The 21785-nt window shown below is 42.4% G+C and overlaps 1 protein-coding gene and 1 long non-coding RNA gene across 6 annotated transcripts in view; one reads left to right on the forward strand and one right to left on the reverse strand.

Annotated features, from left to right (window-relative positions):
* Positions 1-21785, forward strand: part of mok (MOK protein kinase) — a 131622-nt gene that overhangs the window by 6263 nt on the left and 103574 nt on the right. For 2 of the 5 annotated variants that reach the window (XM_043697360.2, XM_087989759.1), the window contains exon 2: positions 17830-17944. The exons of 1 other annotated variant lie outside the window; for it this stretch is intronic. In XM_043697360.2, the coding sequence (XP_043553295.1) occupies positions 17830-17944 (115 nt within the window). Of the gene's footprint in view, positions 1-13842; positions 13861-17829; positions 17945-21785 lie in introns of those variants that run through there. 2 more of the 5 variants (XM_087989758.1, XM_087989762.1) reach the window with 2 other exon arrangements.
* Positions 4775-17494, reverse strand: LOC148149384 (uncharacterized). Its single transcript, XR_015757882.1, has 3 exons — positions 17363-17494; positions 16389-16513; positions 4775-4857 (listed from the first exon to the last, which is right to left on the reverse strand). It is a non-coding gene; the product is annotated as an uncharacterized LOC148149384 (long non-coding RNA).

Raw genomic sequence — 21785 nt, forward strand, 5'->3', positions numbered from 1 at the left:
GTGGAAGGTGAGCACCAGGGGGGTTCTGTCCTTCTTACGGTTGGAGGGGTGGGGTCTGAGGGCGGAGGTGCGGGATGTGAATGAGATGCGTTGGAGGGCATCTTTGACCACATGGGAAGGGAAATTGCGGTCTCTAAAGAAGGAGGCCATCTGGTGTGTTCTGTGGTGGAACTGGTCCTCCTGGGAGCAGATACGGCGGAGGTGGAGGAATTGGGAATAGGGGATGGCATTTTTGCAGGAGGTAGGGTGGGAAGAGTCGGTGGGTTTGTAAAAAATGTCGGTGTCAAGTCGGTCGTCATTAATGGAGATGGAGAGGTCCAGGAAGGGGAGAGAGGTGTCAGAGATGGTCCAGGTAAATTTAAGGTCAGGGTGGAATGTATTGGTGAAGTTGATGAATTGCTCAACCTCCTCGCGGGAGCATGAGGTGGCGCCAATGCAGTCATCAATGTAGCAGAGGAAGAGGTGGGGAGTGGTGCCAACGTAATTACGGAAGATGGACTGTTCTATGTAGCCAACAAAGAGACAAGCATAGCTGGGGCCCATACAGGTGCCCATGACTACCCCTTTGGTCTGGAGGAAGTGGGAGGATTAGAAGGAGAAATTGTTAAGGGTGAGGACCAGTTCAGCCAAACGAATGAAAGTGTCGGTGAAAGGGTACTGTTGGGGTCGTCGGTAGAGGAAGAAACGGAGAGCTTGGAGGCCCTGGTCATGGCGGATGGAGGTGTAGAGGGATTGAATATCCTTACCTCTATACCTATCCATACCTTACCTCTGTAAGGTAATCCCTTGGCCTCCTTAGGAAAAATGCCCCATCTTATTTAGCCTCTCCCTATAACTCAGACCAGTTACAGCAACATCTTTTGTGTACTCTCTCAAGTTTACCAACATTTTTCTTATGGCAGGGTGACAAGACTTAGATGCAGCATTCTGAACATGGCCTCGCCAAGGTCCTATACAACCACAACATGACATCCCAACTCCTATACTCAATGCACTGACCAATGAAAGAAAGCATACCAAACATCATCTTCACCTGTCTGTCTGGTACTCCGCTTTCAAGGACCCATGTACCTGTACCCTTAGGTCTCTTTGTTCGGCAACATTCCCGAAGGCCCTACCAAAATGCAACACTAATTTATCTTATCTAAATTAAACTCCATCCACCACTGCTCCGACAATTGACCTAACAAATAAAGGTCCCATAGTACTCAGATGATCTTTTTCACTGTCCACAACAGCACCTATTTTGATGTCATTTGCAAATTTACTAACAAATACCCATGATATTCGCATCCAAATCATTTATATAAATGACAAAAATCAATGAACCCAGGACAAATCCTTTGGTCATAGGCCTCCAGTCTGAAAAGCAACCCTCCACCCTCCATCACCACTCTGTCTCCTATCTTCAAGCCAATTTTGTATCCAATTGGCTAGCTCCCCCATGTATACTATGTGACTTAACCTTACTAGCCAAAAGGGTGGTGTTGGCAAAAGCACAGCAGGTCAGGCACCATCCAAGGAGTGGGAGAATCAATGTTTCGGGCATAAGCCCTTCATCAGGAATGAGGCTGTGGGCCGGGCAGGGTGAGGGGTGGCGTTGCTGAGAGATAAATGTGTGGGGTGGGGGGTGGGGAAGGTAGCTGAGAATGCGATAGGTCGATGAAGGTGAGGGAGAAGGTGATAGGTCGGAGAGGAGGTTGGAGTGGATAGATGATGGGTGATGGACAGGTCAGGAGGGCAATGCCAAGTTGGAGGCTTGGAATTGGGATAATGTGGGGGGAGGGGAAATGAGGAAACTGTTGAAATCCATGTTGATCCCATGTGGTTGCAGGGTCTCAAGGCGGAATATAAGGCATTCATCTTCCAGGCGTCAGGTGGTAAGGGTTTGGCAATGGAGGAGGCCCAGGACCTGCATGCCCTTGACGGTTTGGGAGGGGGTTGTTTGGTGCAGGTGCCCCAGAGATGTAATCTGAAATGATCTGCAAGTAGGTGTCCTGTCTCCCCAATGCAGAGGAGACGACATTGGGCGCAACGATACAGTAGATGACATTGGTGGACATTACAGGTAAATTTCTGTTGGATGTGGAAGGGTCCTTTGGGGCCTTGGATGGAGGTGAGGGGAGTGGTGAGGGCACAGATTTTGCACTTCCTGGACTGGCAGGGGACGGTGCCGGGAGTGGGATGTGGGCTGGTGGGGGTTTGGACCTGATGAGGGAGTTGTGGGGGGAATGGTCTCTCCGGAATGCTGATGGGGTGGGAAGGGAAAACATATCTCTGATGGTGGGGTCCATTTGTAGGTGGCAGAGGATGATGCGATATATGTGGAGGGGTGGAAGGTGAGGGCCAAAGGGGGTTCTGTCCTTGTTGCATTGGGAGGGGTGGGGTTTGTCCGTTGTTGTCTCCTCTACACCGGGGAGATAGGATGCCTACTTGCAGATCGTTACAGAGAACATCTCTGGGACACCCGCACCAACCAACCCCACCGCCCCGTGGCTGAATACCTCAACTTCCCTTCCACTCTACCAAAGACATGCAGGTCCTAGGGCCTCCTCCATCACCAAACCCTAACCACCCGACACTTGGAGGAAGAACGCCTCATATTCCACCTTGGGACCCTGATTTTGTATGGTTGCAATGTGGATTTCAAGAGTTTCCTCATTTCCCTTCTCCCCACATAATCCCAGTCCCAGGCCTCCAACTTGGAACTGCCCTCCTCATCTGTCCATCATCTTTTCCATCTATCTGCCCCATCTTCCTCTCCAACCTATCACCTTCTCCCTCACCTTCATCTGCCCATCACATTCTCAGCTACCTTTCCTTCCCAACCCCACCTCCTCCATTTATCTCTCAGCCCCCCCGGCCCACAAGCCCCATTCCTGATGAAGGGCTTATGTCTGAAACACCGATTCTCCTGCTCCTCGGATGTTGCCTGACCCGCTGTGCTTTTCCAGCACCACACTCTCGACTTTGATTTCCAGCATCTGCAGTCCTCACTTTCTACTAACCTTACTAGCCAGTCTACGATCCAGAACCTTGTTGAACACTTTGATGAAATCCACATAGACAACGTTTATCACACTGCCTTCATCACTCTTCTTTGTCACCTCTTCAAAAATCTCAATCAAATTTGTGACACATAATTTCCCACACACAAAGTCATGTTGACTATTCCTAAACAGTCCATGCATTTCTAAATGCATGTAAAACCTGTCCCTCAGAATCCCCTCCAACAGCTTACCTACCACTGACCTAAGGCTCACTGGTCTATAGTTCCTAGCTTTTCGTTATAGCCTTTCTTAAATAATGGCACCATGTTTGCCAACCTCCAGTCTTCTGGTACCTCATCCGTAGCTGTGGATGATACAAATTTCTCAACAAGGGGCGCAGCAATCATTTCTCTAGCCTCCCACAAAGTCCTGGTACACACCTGATCAGGTCCTGTGAATTTATCTAATTCTATGTATTTAAAGATCTCCAGCACCTCCCCTTCTGTAACATGAACACTTTACAAGACACCCTTATTTTTTTCCTCAAGTTCCTTACCTTCCACGTCCTTGTCCACAGTAAATACTGACATGGTATATTTGTTTGGCATCTTGCCCATCTCCTGTGGTTCCACATATAGATAGCCACATAGAGCTTTAAGAGGTCCTATTTTCTCCCTAGTTACTCTTTTGCCTGTAATGTAAGTAACGTGTGTAGAATCTCTTTGGATTCTCCTTTACTGTACAGCGAGCATTTCTGGTTCAGTGTTCCGATGTCTCAGTGTACCATTTTGTCCGTGGGTGGCGATCTTGCCCTGCCCCAGTGATCCGACGGCCCAGCATTTTTCTAAGTGGCATTCTTGGCGATGGTTTCTCTTTGGAGGCTTTTGGCCAACAGGAGCGGCATTTCGGCTTTCGTCCCATCATATCATTCTCGTTATGGATGTGGTTCTCAGCCCAGCTGTGTCTATTATTTCTTTGAGACCAGGAGCCTTTGAATAGATTTTGATGAACTTTGTCTTATATTACTTTTTGTAACTTATGATTTTACCATGACTTTTGTCATTAATATAGGTGCCATGGTAGGGCGACAAAGAACACACTTTTTTTTCTTGTAACATGACAGTAAATTCTAAATGCTAATTCTAACTCAATTTGCCAAAGCTATCTCATGTCCCCTTTTTGATCTCCTGATTTCCCTCTTAAGAGTACTCATACTAACCTTATGCTCCTCTATGGATTCACTCGATTCTGATACATTCCTCCTTACTTTTCTTGTTCAGAGCCTCAATTCCTCTAGTCATCCAGCATTCCCTGTACATACCAGCCTTGCCTTTCACACTAGTGGGAACATAGTATCTCTGAACTCCTGTTATCTCATTTTTAAAGGCCTTCCACTTCCCAAACATCCCTTCACCTGCGAATCATCTCCCCAATCAACTTTTGTAAGTTCCTGTCTAATACTGTCAAAATTTACCTTACTCCAATTTAAACTTTAACTTTTTGATCAGTAACTATTTTAAAACTAATAGAATTATGATCACTTGCCGCAAAGTGCTCTCTCAGTGACACCTCAGTCACTTACCCTGCCTTATTTCCTAACAGAAGGTCACGTATTGTTCCTTCTCTAGTAAAAAAGGAAGTTATCTTGTACATACTTAACAAATTCTTCCCCAAGTCCTTAACACAATGGCAGTCCCAGTCTATGTTTGGAAAGTGAAAATTTCCTACCTTTATCCTCTTGTACACTGATTTTCTCTTCCATATTAAACCTTTAGTCATTCTTTGCTTTTTTTTAAATAGGAGATCTCATCGACATGTATAAACTTCTGACCATGCAGTATGTGGTGTTGCAGTAATAAAGATTCCCCTGATTAAATGGGATTGACACAGAACAAGAGGTCAGTGTCTCATGATATGAGGATAAGATAGGCCATTTCAAACTTAAACAACTTACAATTTCTTGATTCAGAGGGGGGTGAACTTGTGGAATTCTCTACGACAGAGGGCGGTAGAGACCAAGTCACTGAATAGGTTTACAAAAAAAAGTTCTCTCTCTTGGGATGCAGGTGACACTGACTGGACCAGAACTTATTTCCGGTCCCTAGTTGCCCTTGAGATAGTGGTAGTGAGCTGCCTTCTTGAGCCTTGGCAATCCATGTGCTATAGGTAGACCCAGAATGTTACTAGGAAGCAAATTCAACTATTTTGTCCCAGCGACAGTGAAGGAATGGCGATATGTTTCCAAGTCAGTGGTTGATGAGGTACTCGCAGATGATGGTGTTCCCATATATCTGCCTCAACTAATAAAAGCAAATGTGCCATATGCTTTCTTAATTATCTTATCCACCTGTGTTGTTGCCTTCAAGGATCGGTAGACATTGCACATCAAGGTCCCTCTGATCATTTGTACTTCCTGAGGCCCTGCCATTCATCATGTCTTGCTTTGTTAATCCTTCCAAAATGCATCACCTCAGATTTTTCTAGATTGAATTCCATTTGGCACTGTTGTGCTCATCTGACAAACCCATCTGTATCCTTCTGGATTTTAAAGCTCTCCTCCTTGCTGTTTACCACCATTTGCAAAGTTACTGAGCAAATGTCCTACAATTAGTGTCTAGACCATTAATGTACACTACAAATAGAAAGAGAGCCAGCACCAAATCTTGCGCTACACCAGTGGACACAAGCTTCTAATCACAAAACAACCTTCAACCATCACCCTCTGCCTTATCCACTAAACTAATTATGGATCAATTTGCCAAATTGCCCTGGATCCTATGAGTTCATGACCTTGTTCATCAGTCTCCCATAATACCTTGTCAAAAGGTTTACGCAAGTCCATTTGGACTACATCAACTACCTCATCTTACACATCTAATCACGTACCCACAAAACGTAATCACTATCTTCCCTTGACAAAGCCATGCTGACTATCCTTGATCAATCCTTGCCTCTCCAAGTGGAAATTAATTTTGTTTCAGAATTTTTTTCCAAAAGTTTCCTGACCTTTAACATTTGACTCACTGGCCTAGAGTGCCCTGGTTTATCCCTACTACCTTCCCTGAATAATAGTACCACTTTAGTTGTTCTCCAGTCCCCTAACATCTTTACAATGATCAGGCAGAATTTGAAAAATTAATGTCAGGTCAATTGTTTTCTTGTCCCCCACTGTAGCCTAGGATACATCGCACCTGGGCATGGATACTTATCCAATTTTAATCATCTGAAAGTCGATAATATTTTCTCCCACACATAGAATCATAAGTACAGAGGCCATTCAGCCCATCTAGTCTGTCCCACCAAAAATACACTATACATTGCCTACACTAGTCCCACAGCCTTGAATGTTATGACACTCAAGTGTTCATCCAATTACTTATTAAAGGTCGCCAGATTACCTGTCTCAACTACCCTCCCAGACAGTGCATTTCAGAGCCCCACCACCCTTTAGGTGAAAGGATTTTTATTTAAAAATCCCTCTAAACTTTCTACCTTTCACTTGAGAAGTGTGTCTCTTATTCTTGACCTTTGACCAAGCGAGCAGCTGCTTTCTATCCACACTGTAAATGTCACTCATAATCTTATACAACTCAACTTTCTGTGCTCCAAAGAAAACTATCCTAGCTTAGTTAGCCTTTCTTCATAGCTAAAACATTCCATCCAAAGGAACATCTTGGTGTATCTTCTCCGCAGCCCCTTCAGTACAATCACATCCTTCCTAGAATGAGGTAATTAGAAGTACACGTGGTATTCCAGTTGTGGCCTAACCAAAATTTTGTACAGCTCCAACGTAACCACCCAGCTCTTGTAATTTATGCCTTGACTGATAAAGGTAAGCATCCTGTATTTGTTAGATTCCTTATTAACTTGCGCTGCTACTTTCACTTGTATTTGAACACACCAACCACCCTTCGACCACCTGCTGCCATGCCCCTTGCCCCAAACCCCTCTTTTCCTTTTGAGCTTCCTGGTGTCCTGCCATTCATTGAGTACTTCCTTGGCTTGTTCCTTCTTCCAAAGTGCATCACATTTATCCACCTGCCACTGATCTCCTCATCTGACTAATCCATTTATATGCTCCTGTAACCGAACACCTTCCTCCTCATTGTCATCACACAGCCAATCTTCATGTTAACTGCAAGCTTAGTTATCATCCTCCCTTTGATTTCAATTACAACATTTATGAAGATCACAAACAATAAAGGACTCAGCACCAATCCCTGTGGTACACCACTACACATTGGACTCCAGTTACACAAATATCCTTCTACCACCTTCCTCTGTCTCCTGCCATTAAGCCAATTTTGGATCCAACTTGCCATGTTACCCTGCACCCCATGAACGTTTACTCTTTTTATCAGTTTCATATATGGAGCCTTGTCAAAGGCCTTGCTGAAACCCATACAGAGTACATCAACTACCATACCTTCATCTACTTGGTCACCCTGTCAAAATTTATCTAGATTTGTGGGGCATGACTTCTGTCTGACTATCCCTGAACAAACTCTCTAAATAGAGATTAATTTTCTCCTTCCCTACTTTTCCAATACATTCTCTACCACTTTTTAATGGGAATTTGCTGGTCTATAGTTCCTGGTCTATCCCTACCACCTTTCTTGTAAAGTGGAACCAAATTAGCTATTCTCCCAGTCCACTGGTACTTCCCTGTGGCCAGAGAAGATTTATAAAAAATTGGGTCAAGGCCTCTGTTGTTTCCTTTCTCATAGCTCTCTGGTAGAAAATTCCACAGATTCACTACCTTCTGAGAGAAAAATTCCTAATCTCTGATTCCTGAGTTATCCAGGAAGGCAGCTTGGCAGTAATATGAGCAAGGATACTGTGAACATCCAGCTGAGTGCTGAATAAATGAGAGCTATGACAGCTAACAAAGGGCCGAGAGATGCAGCTTGCTCCAGTTCTTGAGTTGGTTATGTTTCCTGGAGTGTTCTTTCTACTGCATTACTTTGACGCTTGCTGGTGCTGCCCAAGTAACACTGAAGTGCAGAAATGACATGTTAGTGAATCAGACATTTGCATTCTTAGAGGCTGGCGCATGTCAACTGTCACTCTCTGCAGACACTGGGTGTGTGAGGCTGGCACCCATGGAGCTGAAAATGTGTTGCTGGAAAAGCGCAGCTGGTCAGGCAGCATCCAGGGAACAGGAGAATCGACGTTTCGGGCATAAGCCCTTCTTCAGGAATGAGGAAATGTTTGTCCAGCAGGCTAAGATAAAAGGTAGGGAGGAGGGACTTGGGGGAGGGGCGTCAGAAATGTGATAGGTGGAAAGAGGTCAAGGTGAAGGTGATAGGTCAGACTGGGGTGGGGGCGGAGAGGTCAGGAAGAAGATTGCAGGTTAGGAAGGCGGCGCTGAATTCGATGGATTTGACTGAGACAAGGTGGGGGGAGGGGAAATGAGGAAACTGGTGAAATCCGAGTTCATCCCTTGTGGTTGGAGGGTTCCTAGGCGGAAGATGAGGCGCTCTTCCTCCAACCGTCGTTTTGTTGTGGTCTGGCGATGGAGGAGTCCAAAGACCTGCATATCCTTGGTGGAGTGGGAGGGGGAGTTGAAATGTTGAGCCACAGGGTGGTTGGGTTGGTTGGTCCGGGTGTCCCAGAGGTGTTCTCTGAAACGCTCCGCAAGTAGGCGGCCTGTCTCCCCAATATAGAGGAGGCCACATCGGGTGCAGAGGATGCAATAGATGATGTGTGTGGAGGTGCAGGTGAATATGTGGCGGATATGGAAGTTTCCTTTGGGGCCTTGGAGGGAGGTGAGGGGGGAGGTGTGGGCACAAGTCTTGCACCTCCTGCGGTTGCAGGGGAAGGTGCCGGGAGTGGAAGTTGGGTTGGTGGGGGGTGTGGATCTGACGAGGGAGTCACGGAGGGAGTGGTCTTTACGGAATGCTGATAGGGGAGGGGAGGGAAATATATCCTTGGTGGTAGAGTCCGTTTGGAGGTGGCGGAAATGACGGCGGATGATGCGCTGTACATGGAGATTAGTGGGGTGGTAGATGAGGACCAGTGGGGTTCTGTCCCAGTGGTGGTTGGAGGGGCGGGGCTCAAGGGCGGAGGAGCGGGAAGTGGAAGAGATGCGGTGGAGGGCATCGTCGACCACGTCGGGGGGGAAATTGCAATCCTTGAAGAAGGAGGCCATCTGGGTTGTGCGTTTTTGGAACTGATCCTCCTGGGAGCAGAGGCGGCGGAGTCGAAGGAATTGGGAGAATGGGATGGCGTTTTTACAGGGGGCAGGGTGGGAGGAGGTGTAGTCCAGGTAGCTGTGGGAGTCGGTCGGTTTGTAGTAGATGTCCGTGTTGATTCGGTCGCCTGAGATAGAAATAGAAAGGTCGAGGAAGGGGAGGGAGGAATCTGAGACTGTCCAGGTGAATTTGAGGTCGGGGTGGAAGGTGTTGGTGAAGTGGATGAACTGTTCAACCTCCTCGTGGGAGCACGAGGCGGCGCCGATATAGTCATCGATGTAGCGGAGGAAAAGGTGGGGGGAGGGGCCAGTGTAGTTGCGGAAGATGGACTGTTCCACATATCCTACGAAGAGGCAGGCATAGCTTGGGCCCATGCGGGTGCCCATGGCTACTCCTTTCGTTTGGAGGAAGTGGGAGGATTGGAAAGAGAAGTTGTTCAGGGTGAGGACCCATGGAGCATGTCCTAAGATGTTGGAGCCCAGTTTCCAAATTTTGGCATACCAGCGAGCTGAATCTGTCAGGTCTTCACTTTGACAAAACCTGACAAGAAATCCAATGTCTAGCTCATTTGGTGAGTTCGGAATTTTAGAAACCTGAATATTAAAAAGACGACTGTAATCACTGTTTTCAAGCAGTTTGGCATGTATTACTATACCAAAGGTACTCTATAAATGCAAGTTGTAATATTAGGTCATAAGAAATTAGAGTAGACTGGCCCAAACACATTCAAAAAGATATGCCTGATCTGACTGGAGCCTGAACTCCACATTCCTGCTGAGTTTACACCCCATAACTTTTGACTACTTTGTTGATATGAAATGTCTAGGATAGCCTTGAATGCATTCAATAACATAGATGAAGGAGCTTCATCCAAATTTAGTGATAATACTAAGATGAGAAGGAAAGCAAGTTGTGGGGAAGAGACAAATTGTCTGCAAATTTTGAATGACTGGGAAAAAGATGGCAGGTGGAGTTTGGTTTTATTGCAAGGGTGAATGGAATATAAAAGTAGGGAATTTGTTCTATGTGTGTACAGGTCATTGGTAAGGCCATACTTAGAATACTGTGTACAACTTTGGTCACCTTACATGAGGAGGGGCATACTTGCATTGGAAGCAATTTAGAAAAGATTCAGAGGGTTGATTTCTGATTCTGTGATGAAAGGTTAAGCAGCCAGGTCCTTTTTAATCCTTGAAATTTACCACAATTACAAGTGATCTCATTGAAACATAAAAGATTCTGAAGGTGGTTGACAGGGAGATAATACAGACAATATTTTTCTTCTAGGGGAATCTATAACTAGAGGGCACAGTTTCAAAATAAGAGACCTCCCATTAAAGATTATGAGGAATTTCTTCTCTCAGAGATTCCTTTTATTATTTGGAATTTTCTTGCCCAGCAAGCAGTGAAGTTATATGTCATTGAATATATTTAAAGCTGTGTTAGAATTTGGTTGACCAGAAAGTTCAGAGTTATGGAGGAGCAGATAGGAAAGAGAAGTTAAGGGTGCAACCAGGTCAGCCAGATTTTATTGAATGAGTGAGCTTGAGTTGTCAAATAGTTTATTATACCAAAATGTTATTTCTAAACTGTGCCCCTTAGTTACAGATTCCCCCACGAGGAAAAAGGTATCTGTAAATATACTGTCACATGCTATTTAATTGAGAATTCCAAGATTTTGAAAGAACAAGGACATATCAAAGTTCTGGAAGATACGTTTGGAAATGGTAGTATTCTTTTGCACATGCTGCCCTTCTCCTAGATATTACAGTTTGAGAGGGGCTGCTGAAGAACACCAAATGACTTGGTGCAGTATACCATTACATGGGATACAACACATTTATCGTATTCTGGTGGTGGAGGGAGTGGATGTGTGTCCTGATCAAGGGAACTGCTTTGACCTGAATGGGTTGAGCTTATGTGTTAGAAGTGCATTCATTCAAGCAATTAGAGAATATTCCCTTACAGTCTTAAATTGTGGCTTGTACATATTCAAGATGTTTTGGAAGTAAACTACTGACCTGGTGAGCTATGGTATTTATGTGAGTGGTTCAGCTTTTATAAAAATCAGTTGTAAATCCCAGATGTCGATAGTGTGGGATTTAGCATTGGTAATACCACTGAATGTCAAGGGGCCTTTTTAAAAGATTTTAACATATTTTCTAAATGACCTGCTCAAATGTTATTGTACACCTCTGGAGCAGATAGGACTTGAACCCGGGCCTCCCAGAGCAGGAGTAGGAGCACTACCACTGTGCCACAACAGCTGAGCTGACAGTACCTGGTATTCCTAGGCAGTATCCCATCCAAGTACTAACTAGGCATGAGCCTGCTTAGCTTCTGAGATCAAATGATATCGGGCATTTTCAGATCAGTATGGGCATAGGCAACTTTTTAAAACATTTCTCTATTTTATTACTTGTTCAGAGAAGTTATTACACACCTTTGAAACAGATGAGACTTCAACACAGGCCTCCCAGTCCATGGATAGGGACACTTATAAAATCACTGAAGCATCATTGAATTTCTAGCTCAGTTGTTAGCATGCTTGCTTCTGTGTCACAAGGCTCAGGGGTCAAGTCATACTCTAGGGCTGGAGTACAAGTGTCTATGCTTACACTTCACTGCAGAAATGTATGTGCTGCACTACAGGTAGATTGGGTAGCTGCTTGAGTAGATGTAAAAGATCCCATGGCACGACTTTGAGGTCGGGGAATTATCTCCAGTGTGTTGGTTAATATTTATTCTTCAAACAACGACACAAAAAAATTAGATTGTCTTTCATTATCTAAGATGTAATAATTTGGTGTGTGTTTCCTATGCACAAATTGCTTAACATATTTCCAACATTATGGCAGTGATGACAAAACACTACTATAACATTCAAAATGTTTTATGACATTCATTGGATGAGAAAAGCCCCATATAAATGAAAGTTTTCTTTCTCTGGTATTCAGTTGCAAGGGTAACTATGTACATTTAGCCTCCCACAGGCAAAAATTGGGAATTATTCACATGCTGTGTTCACTTAATAAAGATAGTTATTTTAGAAGATCAGCTACTATGTTCTTTAGAAATAAGATCTCCTCACACATAGTAACAGTGATGTGGAACTTCTGAAGAGTATCTAAAGAAAATAATTAAAACTAACAACCAATACCTTCTTATTTTCTATGTACAGTAGTCTGCCTTTATTTTTACACAGAAAATCAATGGGCAGAATCTTATCTCCTTAGAATTTATATTTAGACCAGAACACTTCCAGGTCCAACTCCAACAGTTTGAGATCTGCTTGCCTGCACAATCTTCCTGGAGGTGGCCACTTAACAGGCTGCCTTTAGTAGCCATGTCCAATTCAGATTGGCAAGAAGGCTAGAAATGTAGGAAGGCCAATCAAAGCTCCCAAGATCTGAGCAAAAGGCAGTCTCAACAGGAGAGGTGGACAAAGCTGCTAAAGACAGGTGAGAGACTGAAGGGTACCTCACAAAGGAAGTGACCTCTGAAACATTTTGAATGTATAACAAAAAAACAGTGGTCATGCTATCAAGCCAATGAAATAGAGGTAAATATCTTCAACAATAAATCTACCAAGTTGATAAGATATCAAATCAACTTCACCACCAACAAATTTGTCATCCTCCTGCTGTCAAATGATATGTTCATTTTCATAATGTAGCAGATAATGTATGAAACATATATTACATGCATAATGTATGTATGTCACCACATGCTGACAAATTTGGAGATGGTGGGGTTTTATAATTTTGGAAAGGTGCACATTGGTATGCAGCTACAGCTGTAGCCCTTTGGTCCACACTGAATGGAGGATGGAATTAAAGCAGGCATCATTGGACCCACCCTCTACTTACAACAGGATGCTTTCTCCAGCCATCTACCAGATTTTTGGTGATGGTAGCCTATTGCACCATCATGGAGATGGTGGCATAACCATTCTGCCCTCCCAATTAGCATGTGATTGCCAATAATTGACTACCAGCTTATTTTGGGCAGATATCTATTGCTGTTCCAAATTTATCTTCAATAAGATCACTTGGAGGCAAATCTTATTGTGTATACAACCCAATGTGCACTTTTCCAAAATGACTCCCCTACCTCCAAAGCCATCTCCCTGTGGGTGATAAGATTTTGCACGTGACTTGCTAATATTATGGAAAATAATATCATTTGACAGCAATGTGGTGAGGTTGACTTTATACTTTATTGTAGTAGATTTGCCGTTGAAAATATTTATTATATTTAGTGGAAAATATATCCTGATCACTGTGGCTTGTACTGTTGAAAAATGATGTAATAATAAACTGATATGACTTCATGGACTGACAGTCTGAAAGGTTTGATGTGAATAAATTTAACAGATTTGCCTTCTCAGAGATATTAAAAAAGTTATAACTAAACGCAATAGAGAAGCCAAAAGGGTCTACCACAGAACTGATAATGGACAGAGGTAGATTTAAATACAGTAAAGAATAAGAATGAGAGAGTTCTGCACTTCAAAATACCTTTATTGACTTTTACAAAGCTACTATAAATGGATTTTTTAGGACAAGTGAATCAAAAAATTTTATGGAAGAATTACTTCAGGATCATATTAATAACTACTTTATATAATCTTTTAAATTTAGAGGACCAAAACACCAGGAAACATTGCTTCCCAGGTAAGTACACATATAAGCTTGCTTATGGAATAAAGACAGGGTGTATTTATTTTTAATTCACAACCTTTTTATGTGAATTTCTAACAGTTAAATCAGAGGAATGAACAATATATTGTGCTAATATCGTACAGACTATCTAATGATTTGGAGGTGCCAATGTTGGACTGGGGTGTACAAAGTTAAAAATCACACAACACCAGGTTATAGTGCAACAGGTTTATTTGGAAGCACTAGCTTTCGGAGCGCTACTCCTTCATCAGGTAGTTGTAGAAAATAAGACCGTAAGACACAGAATTTCTAGCAAAAGACTATTTAAGTGAGTGGAAATAATAATCTTAGCTTGTGCCTTGTGACCAGACTTTTCAAACTTCAGGAGAGGAATTACTTGTACGAGAATTTCCAACCTCTGTGTTCCTGTGGCTGTAGAGCTTATATCGCTGGTCCAGTTACATTTCTAATCAATATCAACTCCACGGTAATTGATAGTGGAGAGATTCAGCAAGTGAAGTAATGCTGAATCTCAAGAAGAGATGTTAGATTTTCTCTTGATGAAATGGTCATTGCTTTGTATATGGATGACACTAATGTTACTTGACACTTAACCAAAGTCTGAATGTTGCCCAGGTCTTACTGCATGCAGGTACAGTTTTAGTTTCTGAGGAGCTTCAAATGGTACTAATTACTATTCGATCATCAGTGAAAATACCCATTTCTGACATTAGATTGGTGGGAAGTAGCTGAAAATAGTTGTGGACATAGGATTGGGATGAGCGGCCTCCAACAATCTCAAACATGTTCTTTTGTGCCAAATATGACTTCAGTCAAAGGATGTTTTCCGCTCTTTATTCCAATTGTCTTCAATTATGCTATGGCTTCTTGGTACCAACTTCAGAAAAATGTTGTCCAGATGTCAAAGGCAGTCACTCTCAGGTCATTTTTGCAATTCAATTCTTTAGTCTGTGATGACCAAGGTTGAGCTGAGTGGCCTTGGCAGAATTCTGACTGAGAATTACTGAGTTGGTTGTTGCTAAGTAATTATTTTGTGATAACAACTGACAACACTTTCACTCATTTTGCTAATAATTGAGAGTAGACTATTGGTTGTATTTTATTTAATGTGCTTTTCATGAGCAGGACCAATCTGGGAATGATTCAATATTGGGTTGATGCCTATGTTGTAGTTTTACAGGAACAGCTTGGCTAAGGGCACAGTTAGTCTGAAACACAAATATTTGAATCATACAGGCGTAAGGACACATGTGGTTGTTGTTGTTCTTGTGTACAGTGTTTTTTTGTTTTTTTTGGTGATCTCACTTGGTTCTATCCATAGTATATTGTGTCTAAGTCGTCCTCTAAAACTTCACCGGGTTGCCACCTCATTTTAAGTGTGACTAGTGCTGCTCCTGCATGGTGTCCTTCACTCCTCATTGAACTAGGGTTGATCCAGTGACTTGATCACAATAGAGTAACAATACAGGTGTGTCATTAATTGTCAATTATAGTAAAGAGAAATAAATTCTTTGAATATAATTTGCAGTCAGCAATATAGTGTTCATCGTCAGGGACAGATGATCCATTTATCCATAAAATATGCACTAATGTGTCTATTGCAAACAATTTCATACACTGCAGGTTGTGAAAGCCAATTTGGTTAAAACCTACATACCATCACTAATGGGAAAAATATATTTGTTATTGATTGTACTTTGTATTGTTATAACTGTAGAGGGCTATCGGATGGGAGCAAGCAAATCAATTATACTCCAGGGTCTCTTATGTTGAAGTCTACATTTGAAAATAATTCAGACTGGAATAAAAATTGCCATGTAATTACACCACCCCAAGTTATGAGCAACAGAAGTTGTTGTAAAGATTTGCCAAAGCTGAAAATTCCAAAAGCTGAATAAAGTAACTTCTACACTGTGCTTTCTGCTTTGATTCAAATGAAAGATTGTGAAAGAGTTTTTTTTTCAACACACTTATAGGGGAAACTTGAGTTATATCCAAAAAAAATTAATATCTTCAAAAAATTTCCAGATCATATGTGCTCCATTTGATTTTTTTGAAACTAATCTTCTACATGCCTTTAAGATGTAATTGTTACATTGTAATATTGAATTTAACTTTGTTGAATGTTTTTAAGAGGTTAAACAAGTATAGGTTGCCTGCACCAGACCAATCTTGATTTTGTTGCTTCATGCAATTAGCATAGCGGTCATAAACACTGCAAATTTACTTTTAAAATGGAATCAATGTATACAGATGAAAAGGGTATGGGGGGGGGGGGGGATGTAGGACAGGGAAATTAGACTACCATAGACATTTCTTTTGATGCTGGTGCCAAGAATCAGATGATTTTTCTGTATTGTAAAATTGTATGATTTCCATTTTGGAGTCTTGATATTTTTCTTTTGTTCACACATTCCTGAGCAAGAGACTGCTTGAAGGCAAGACTGTGCAAGTTGTGCATTAGTTAAAACACCATTTAAAACTGTATGCTCTAAGTTTAAAAGAGTGCTTTCACTTACATTATATCAATTGGAGTAATCCCATTTTGCGATTCTGTTGCTTTCTCACTCTCCAGGCAGAGAAAGCAAGAGAAACATCATGCGGGTGCCCACAAACCCCACTGATGAGCAGACTTTGAAGAGAGCTGATAAAAAGAGACAGAGAAAGCAAGGTAGAGAAAATGAGGTCATAAGAAAATGCAGGATAGAAAAGGCATTTGAGATAAATAAATAAATGCCACTTTTACACTTTGATATGATCAAGGTTACCGTTTTGGTTCTGTTATCATAGAAAATTTACAACACAAGAAGTCATTTGACCATTCATATCTGTACAGTACTGGTGACAAAAAGCTACCCATCTTTATCAGTATTAGGTTTGAAGCTGACAGATACGGCAATTCAAGTAGACATTTTGAAATAAAGCGAGAGTGTCTGTCTCGACCACCCGTTCCGAATGAGAGTTCCAGGTTCCGAGCACAGTGATCTCAAACATTGAGAAGTTAGGGAAGCAAAGCGATGAAATTGCTCACTAGATCATTTTTGGTGTTAAAAGCTAGCCTTTCAGTTCGTGAAGCATCATTCCATGTGATTTTGGGTACCAAATGCTGTACAATCAGTGGAATGTGAAATCAACTTAACTATAAATAATTCCAGATAAGACGGCTGGATGCCAAAAGCACTAACTATCCAGCAGTAAAAAAAATCCGCTTTCTAAAGGCTGGGCCACTAACTGGAGTAATGGAATCAGTCACGATGCATCACCACATATATAATGAGGCTATCTGAGATGGACTGCTGAACGCGGGGCCCGACCTAATGGTCATGAGGTTGCCGCTTTAAGCTGTGCCGATGCCCTCGGTGTAGGACGGGCGACCAAACCACCCCGGCCATTGTCATTTTTAAAATATTGATCAGTTTTAGAGAAGAACACGTACAAAAGGTTGACTGCTATCCAGTATAAGGATTTAATTTTTGTAAAAAATATGGCTTACAAATTAAGGGCACACTGTCCGTTCACAAAAGAAGGATTCTGCCCCCATCCAAAAGCGGCTCGAGCTGGCAGCAACGGGCAGCTGTGTCCGGTCTCCATGGCAACGATGCGAGATTGCGGCACGCGGCCTGTGGTCAATGCTGCTCGAATTCCCTACCTTCGTTCGCGATGATGTTTCATACTGAAAACTAAATTAGGCATTTAACTTTTGGTTTGTGTCCCTAATTTAAAACCACGAATCGAGTAAGAATGATCACTTTTTAAAAAACTACAAAATTTAACAGTGAGAGTCTGCCATCTTATGCACACCTGGGTTTTTGTGCGAGCCTAATAGCGAGATATGTGAGCCTGGTGTTTGCGAATGGCATGCGATCTACCAGTGTAAATTTCAATCAAACATGGAGTCGTCCACGTCTGCTGTGAGCCAGTAATGCATTTTTTAATCAAGTACTCTTCTTTTGAAAAAAGACTACCGACTAATATCTAAAATAGGCGAAGGGACATTTTCGGAGGTCTGGAAGGCGCAAAGCTTAAAAGATGGAATCTACTACGCTTGTAAAAAGATGAAACAACATGTCGAAAGGTAAATTGATTTTATAATCACCTAATGAAATTACCTTTCTGAGATAACTTAATATGATGTTTTCTTTTAAATCCAAGGAGCTATTTTAGTCGAACTTACCAAGTGCAAGTTATTTGTACTACTTGTTAAAAGCGGTCATTGGAATTTATTCGAATATATTTTAACTACAATGGACCTTGGTTTATCAGCACGAGATTTTAAAAATAATTTTTTTGATACTGACCATTTATGTAGTTCAATGTTGTCACTTTTAACTCGGAGAAAGCAAAAGCTTCCTAAAAACAACCAACTGTACTGTACCATTGGAATTCTCAAGATCAGTCCCAGTATGTCTACCTTGATTCGAAATTTATTTAATCGGGTTGCTGCTGTAGTAAGAAGCTAAGTTAAAATATAACGAATAAAAACCGAAAGAACTACAGATGCTGTGAATCGCACGGTGGTTCAGTGGTTAGCACTGCTGCCTCACAGGTTCGATTCCAGCCTTGGGTGACTGTGTGGAGTTTGCACATTTTCTGCGTGGGTTTCCTCCCACAATCCAAAGATGTGCAGCTCAAGTGAATTGGCCTCGCTAAATTGCCTATAGTGATCACTATGATATCATAGTGATAGGTGCGTTAGTCAGAGGGAAGTCGGCCTGGGTTGGGTTACTTTTTGGAGGGGTTGGTATGGACTGGTTGGGCTGAAGGGCCTGTTTCTATACTGTAGGGAGTCTAATCTAACCTAAAATCAGACACATACAAAAAAGAAACTGCTGGAAAAGCTAGCAACATCAGTGGAGAGAAATCAGAGTTAACGTTTCGGTTCGAGTGACCCGTTCTCATAAAATATAACGTGCTATGTAACGACGTCTGTAATGTGACCCTTTTTTTAAAAACAGAAAAAACCCCAATGAACTGCGAATGCCGGAAATCCGAAACAAAAACAGAAAACGTGGCTGGATCCAAACCGTTAACTCTGCATTTTCCCCACGATGTTGACATTGAGTTTTTCCTAGCAGTTTCTATTTTTCTTTACTTTTTTAGTATTCATTGTGGGCTTCACTGGCTGGGCAAACATTTCTCACCCATCCCTAATTTCCCCAGAGGGCAGTTAAGAGTCAACCACCCTTGTGGTCAGATCAGGCAACTTCTTTGCCTAAAAAGAACAAAAACCAGATTCTTTTTCCCAACTATGGCAACAGTTTGATGGGAGCTAGGATCCTGGAAACATGCACGGATTAACAACACGAGGAGCTGCTTTAGAATTTTGGGTTGAAACAGGGAACTAGGTTTTAAAAAATGTAATCCTCATGAAAGGCTCTTGCCTGAAACGTTGATTCCCCTGTTCCTCGGGTGCTGCCTGATCTGCTGTACCTTTCCAGCACCCCACTCTCGACTTAAAACAAGTAGAAATGGAAATTAATATATTGGACAAACTGGGGCTTCATTTGATATACATAATAGTTTAATTGGGCGGCACGGTGGGCGGCACGGTGGCACAGTGGTTAGCACTGCTGCCTCGCAGCGCCAGAGATCCGGGTTCAATTCCCGCCTCAGGCGACTGACTGTGTGGAGTTTGCACATTCTCCCCGTGTCTGCGTGGGTTTCCTCCGGGTGCTCCGGTTTCCTCCCACAGGCCAAAGATGTGCAGGTCAGGTGAATTGGCCATGCTAAATTGCCCATAGTGTTAGGTAAGGGGTAAATGTAGGGGTAGGGGTATGGGTGGTTTGTGCTTCGGCGGGGCGGTGTGGACTTGTTGGGCCGAAGGGCCTATTTCCACACTGTAAAGTAATCTAAAAAAAAAATCTAATCTAATCTAATCTAATTCATCAACTATGTTATCTGCAAATTTAAACTTTTTTTCCCTTCTGAGAACTCAGGAAACAGTATTTGACAAGGGTGGGGAGTTCAATTCCAATGTGGATGAGATGTGGGTTGGGGAAGGGGGGAGGCAATGTGCAAACGTGATCTGGAGATATTGAGATGGTGCATAGTGCAGAATGAACTAACTAGAGATGGAAAATCAATATCAATGGTACAGTAGAGAGTGAATGACATGGTATGAGTAATTTTAGGTGAGTTAGATGTGGTAGACTCAGCATAGATGAACTGAAAAGGGCCTGTTAGTTCTGTCCTAAGCTCACAGCCTTGCTTTGAATGAATTCAGTCTAGTTACTTTTGATATGTTAAGTAAGGTGTTGACAAGGTTCCCCATGGAAGACTGATTAGCAAGGTTAGATCTCACGGAATACAGGGAGAAGTAGCCATTTGGATACAGAGCTAGCTCAAAGGTAGAAGACAGAGGGTAGTGGTGGAGGGTTGTTTTTCAGACTGGAGGCCTGTGACCAGTGGAGTGCCACAAGGATCGGTGCTGGGTCCTCTACTTTTTGTCATTTACATAAATGATTTGGATGTGAGCATAAGAGGTACAGTTAGTAAGTTTGCAGATGACACCAAAATTGGAGGTGTAGTGGACAGCAAAGAGGGTTACCTCAGATTACAACAGGATCTTGACCAGATGGGTCAATGGGCTGATTAGTAGCAGATGGAGTTTAATTCAGATAAATGCGAGGTGCTGCATTTTGGGAAAGCAAATCTTAGCAGGACTTATACACTAAGGTCCTAGAGAGTGTTACTGAACAAAGAGACCTTGGAGTGCAGGTTCATGCTCCTTGAAAGTGGAGTCACAGGTAGATAGGATAATGAAGAAGGCGTTTGGTATGCTTTCCTTTATTGGTCAGAGTATTGAGTACAGGAGTTGGGAGGTCATGTTGCGGACATTGGTTAGGCCACTGTTGGAATATTGCATGCAATTCTGGTCTCCTTCCTATCAGAAAGATGTTGTGAAATGTGAAAGGATTCAGAAAAGATTTACAAGGGTGTTTCCAGGGTTGGAGGATTTGAGCTATAGGGAGAGGCTGTACTTAATAGTAAAAATAAACTCCCACTCACCCAAAGCTTTTAAATCTCAAGTGTTAATTTCTTCTTAAAATTAACAAGCCTCCACTCAAACCCATACCAAAGACAGCTAATGTTTTTAGGTTTAAAATTGTTAATCAAGTTGTGAATTCTAAACCCCAGCTGAGATAATTGTAGCTTTTGAAACCCAGCCAAACATTTATAATGACACTATAATACTACTTGATCAATAAAGTGCTTTATTGAAACCTCATGATCAGATGTTAATGTTTTTCTAATCTCCAGCTGATGTCCCATCAGACCATAGAGTCATAGCATGGAAAGAAACCTTTCAGTCTAACTCATCCACGCCAAGTTTCCCAAACTAAATTAGTCCCATTTATAGAGTTGTAGAGATGAACAACACGGAAAAAGATCTTTCGGTCCAACTCGTCCATGCCATCCAAAATATCCTAGCCTAATCTAGTCCCATTTGCAAGCACTTGGCCCATATTCCTCTAAACCCTTCCTATTCATATACCCATCCAGGTGCCTTTTAAATGTTGTAATTGTACATGCCTCCAATGTTTCCTCTGGCAGCTCATTCAATACACGTACCACCCTCTGTGTGAAAAAGTTGCCCATTGGGTCCCTTTTAAATCTTTCCCCTCTCACCCTCAACCTGTGCCTTTTAGTTCTGGACTCCCCCCACCCCAGGAAAAATATCTTGTCTATTTACCCTATTCATGCCCCTCATGATTTTGTAAACCTCTATAAGGTCACCCCTCAGCCTCCGATGCTCCAGGAAAAACAGCCCCCAATCTACTCCCTATAGTTCAAAACCTCCAACCCTAGCAACATCCTTGTAAATCTTTTCTGAATCCTTTCAAGTTTCAGAACATCCTTCAGATAGGAAGGAGACCAGAAGTGTCCTAACCAATGTCCTGTACAGCCACAACATG

The sequence above is a fragment of the Chiloscyllium plagiosum genome, unplaced genomic scaffold, assembly GCF_037043375.1.
Source record: "Chiloscyllium plagiosum isolate Xiang-an unplaced genomic scaffold, Cpla_swu_hap1 HiC_scaffold_8, whole genome shotgun sequence".
NCBI lineage: Eukaryota > Metazoa > Chordata > Chondrichthyes > Orectolobiformes > Hemiscylliidae > Chiloscyllium > Chiloscyllium plagiosum.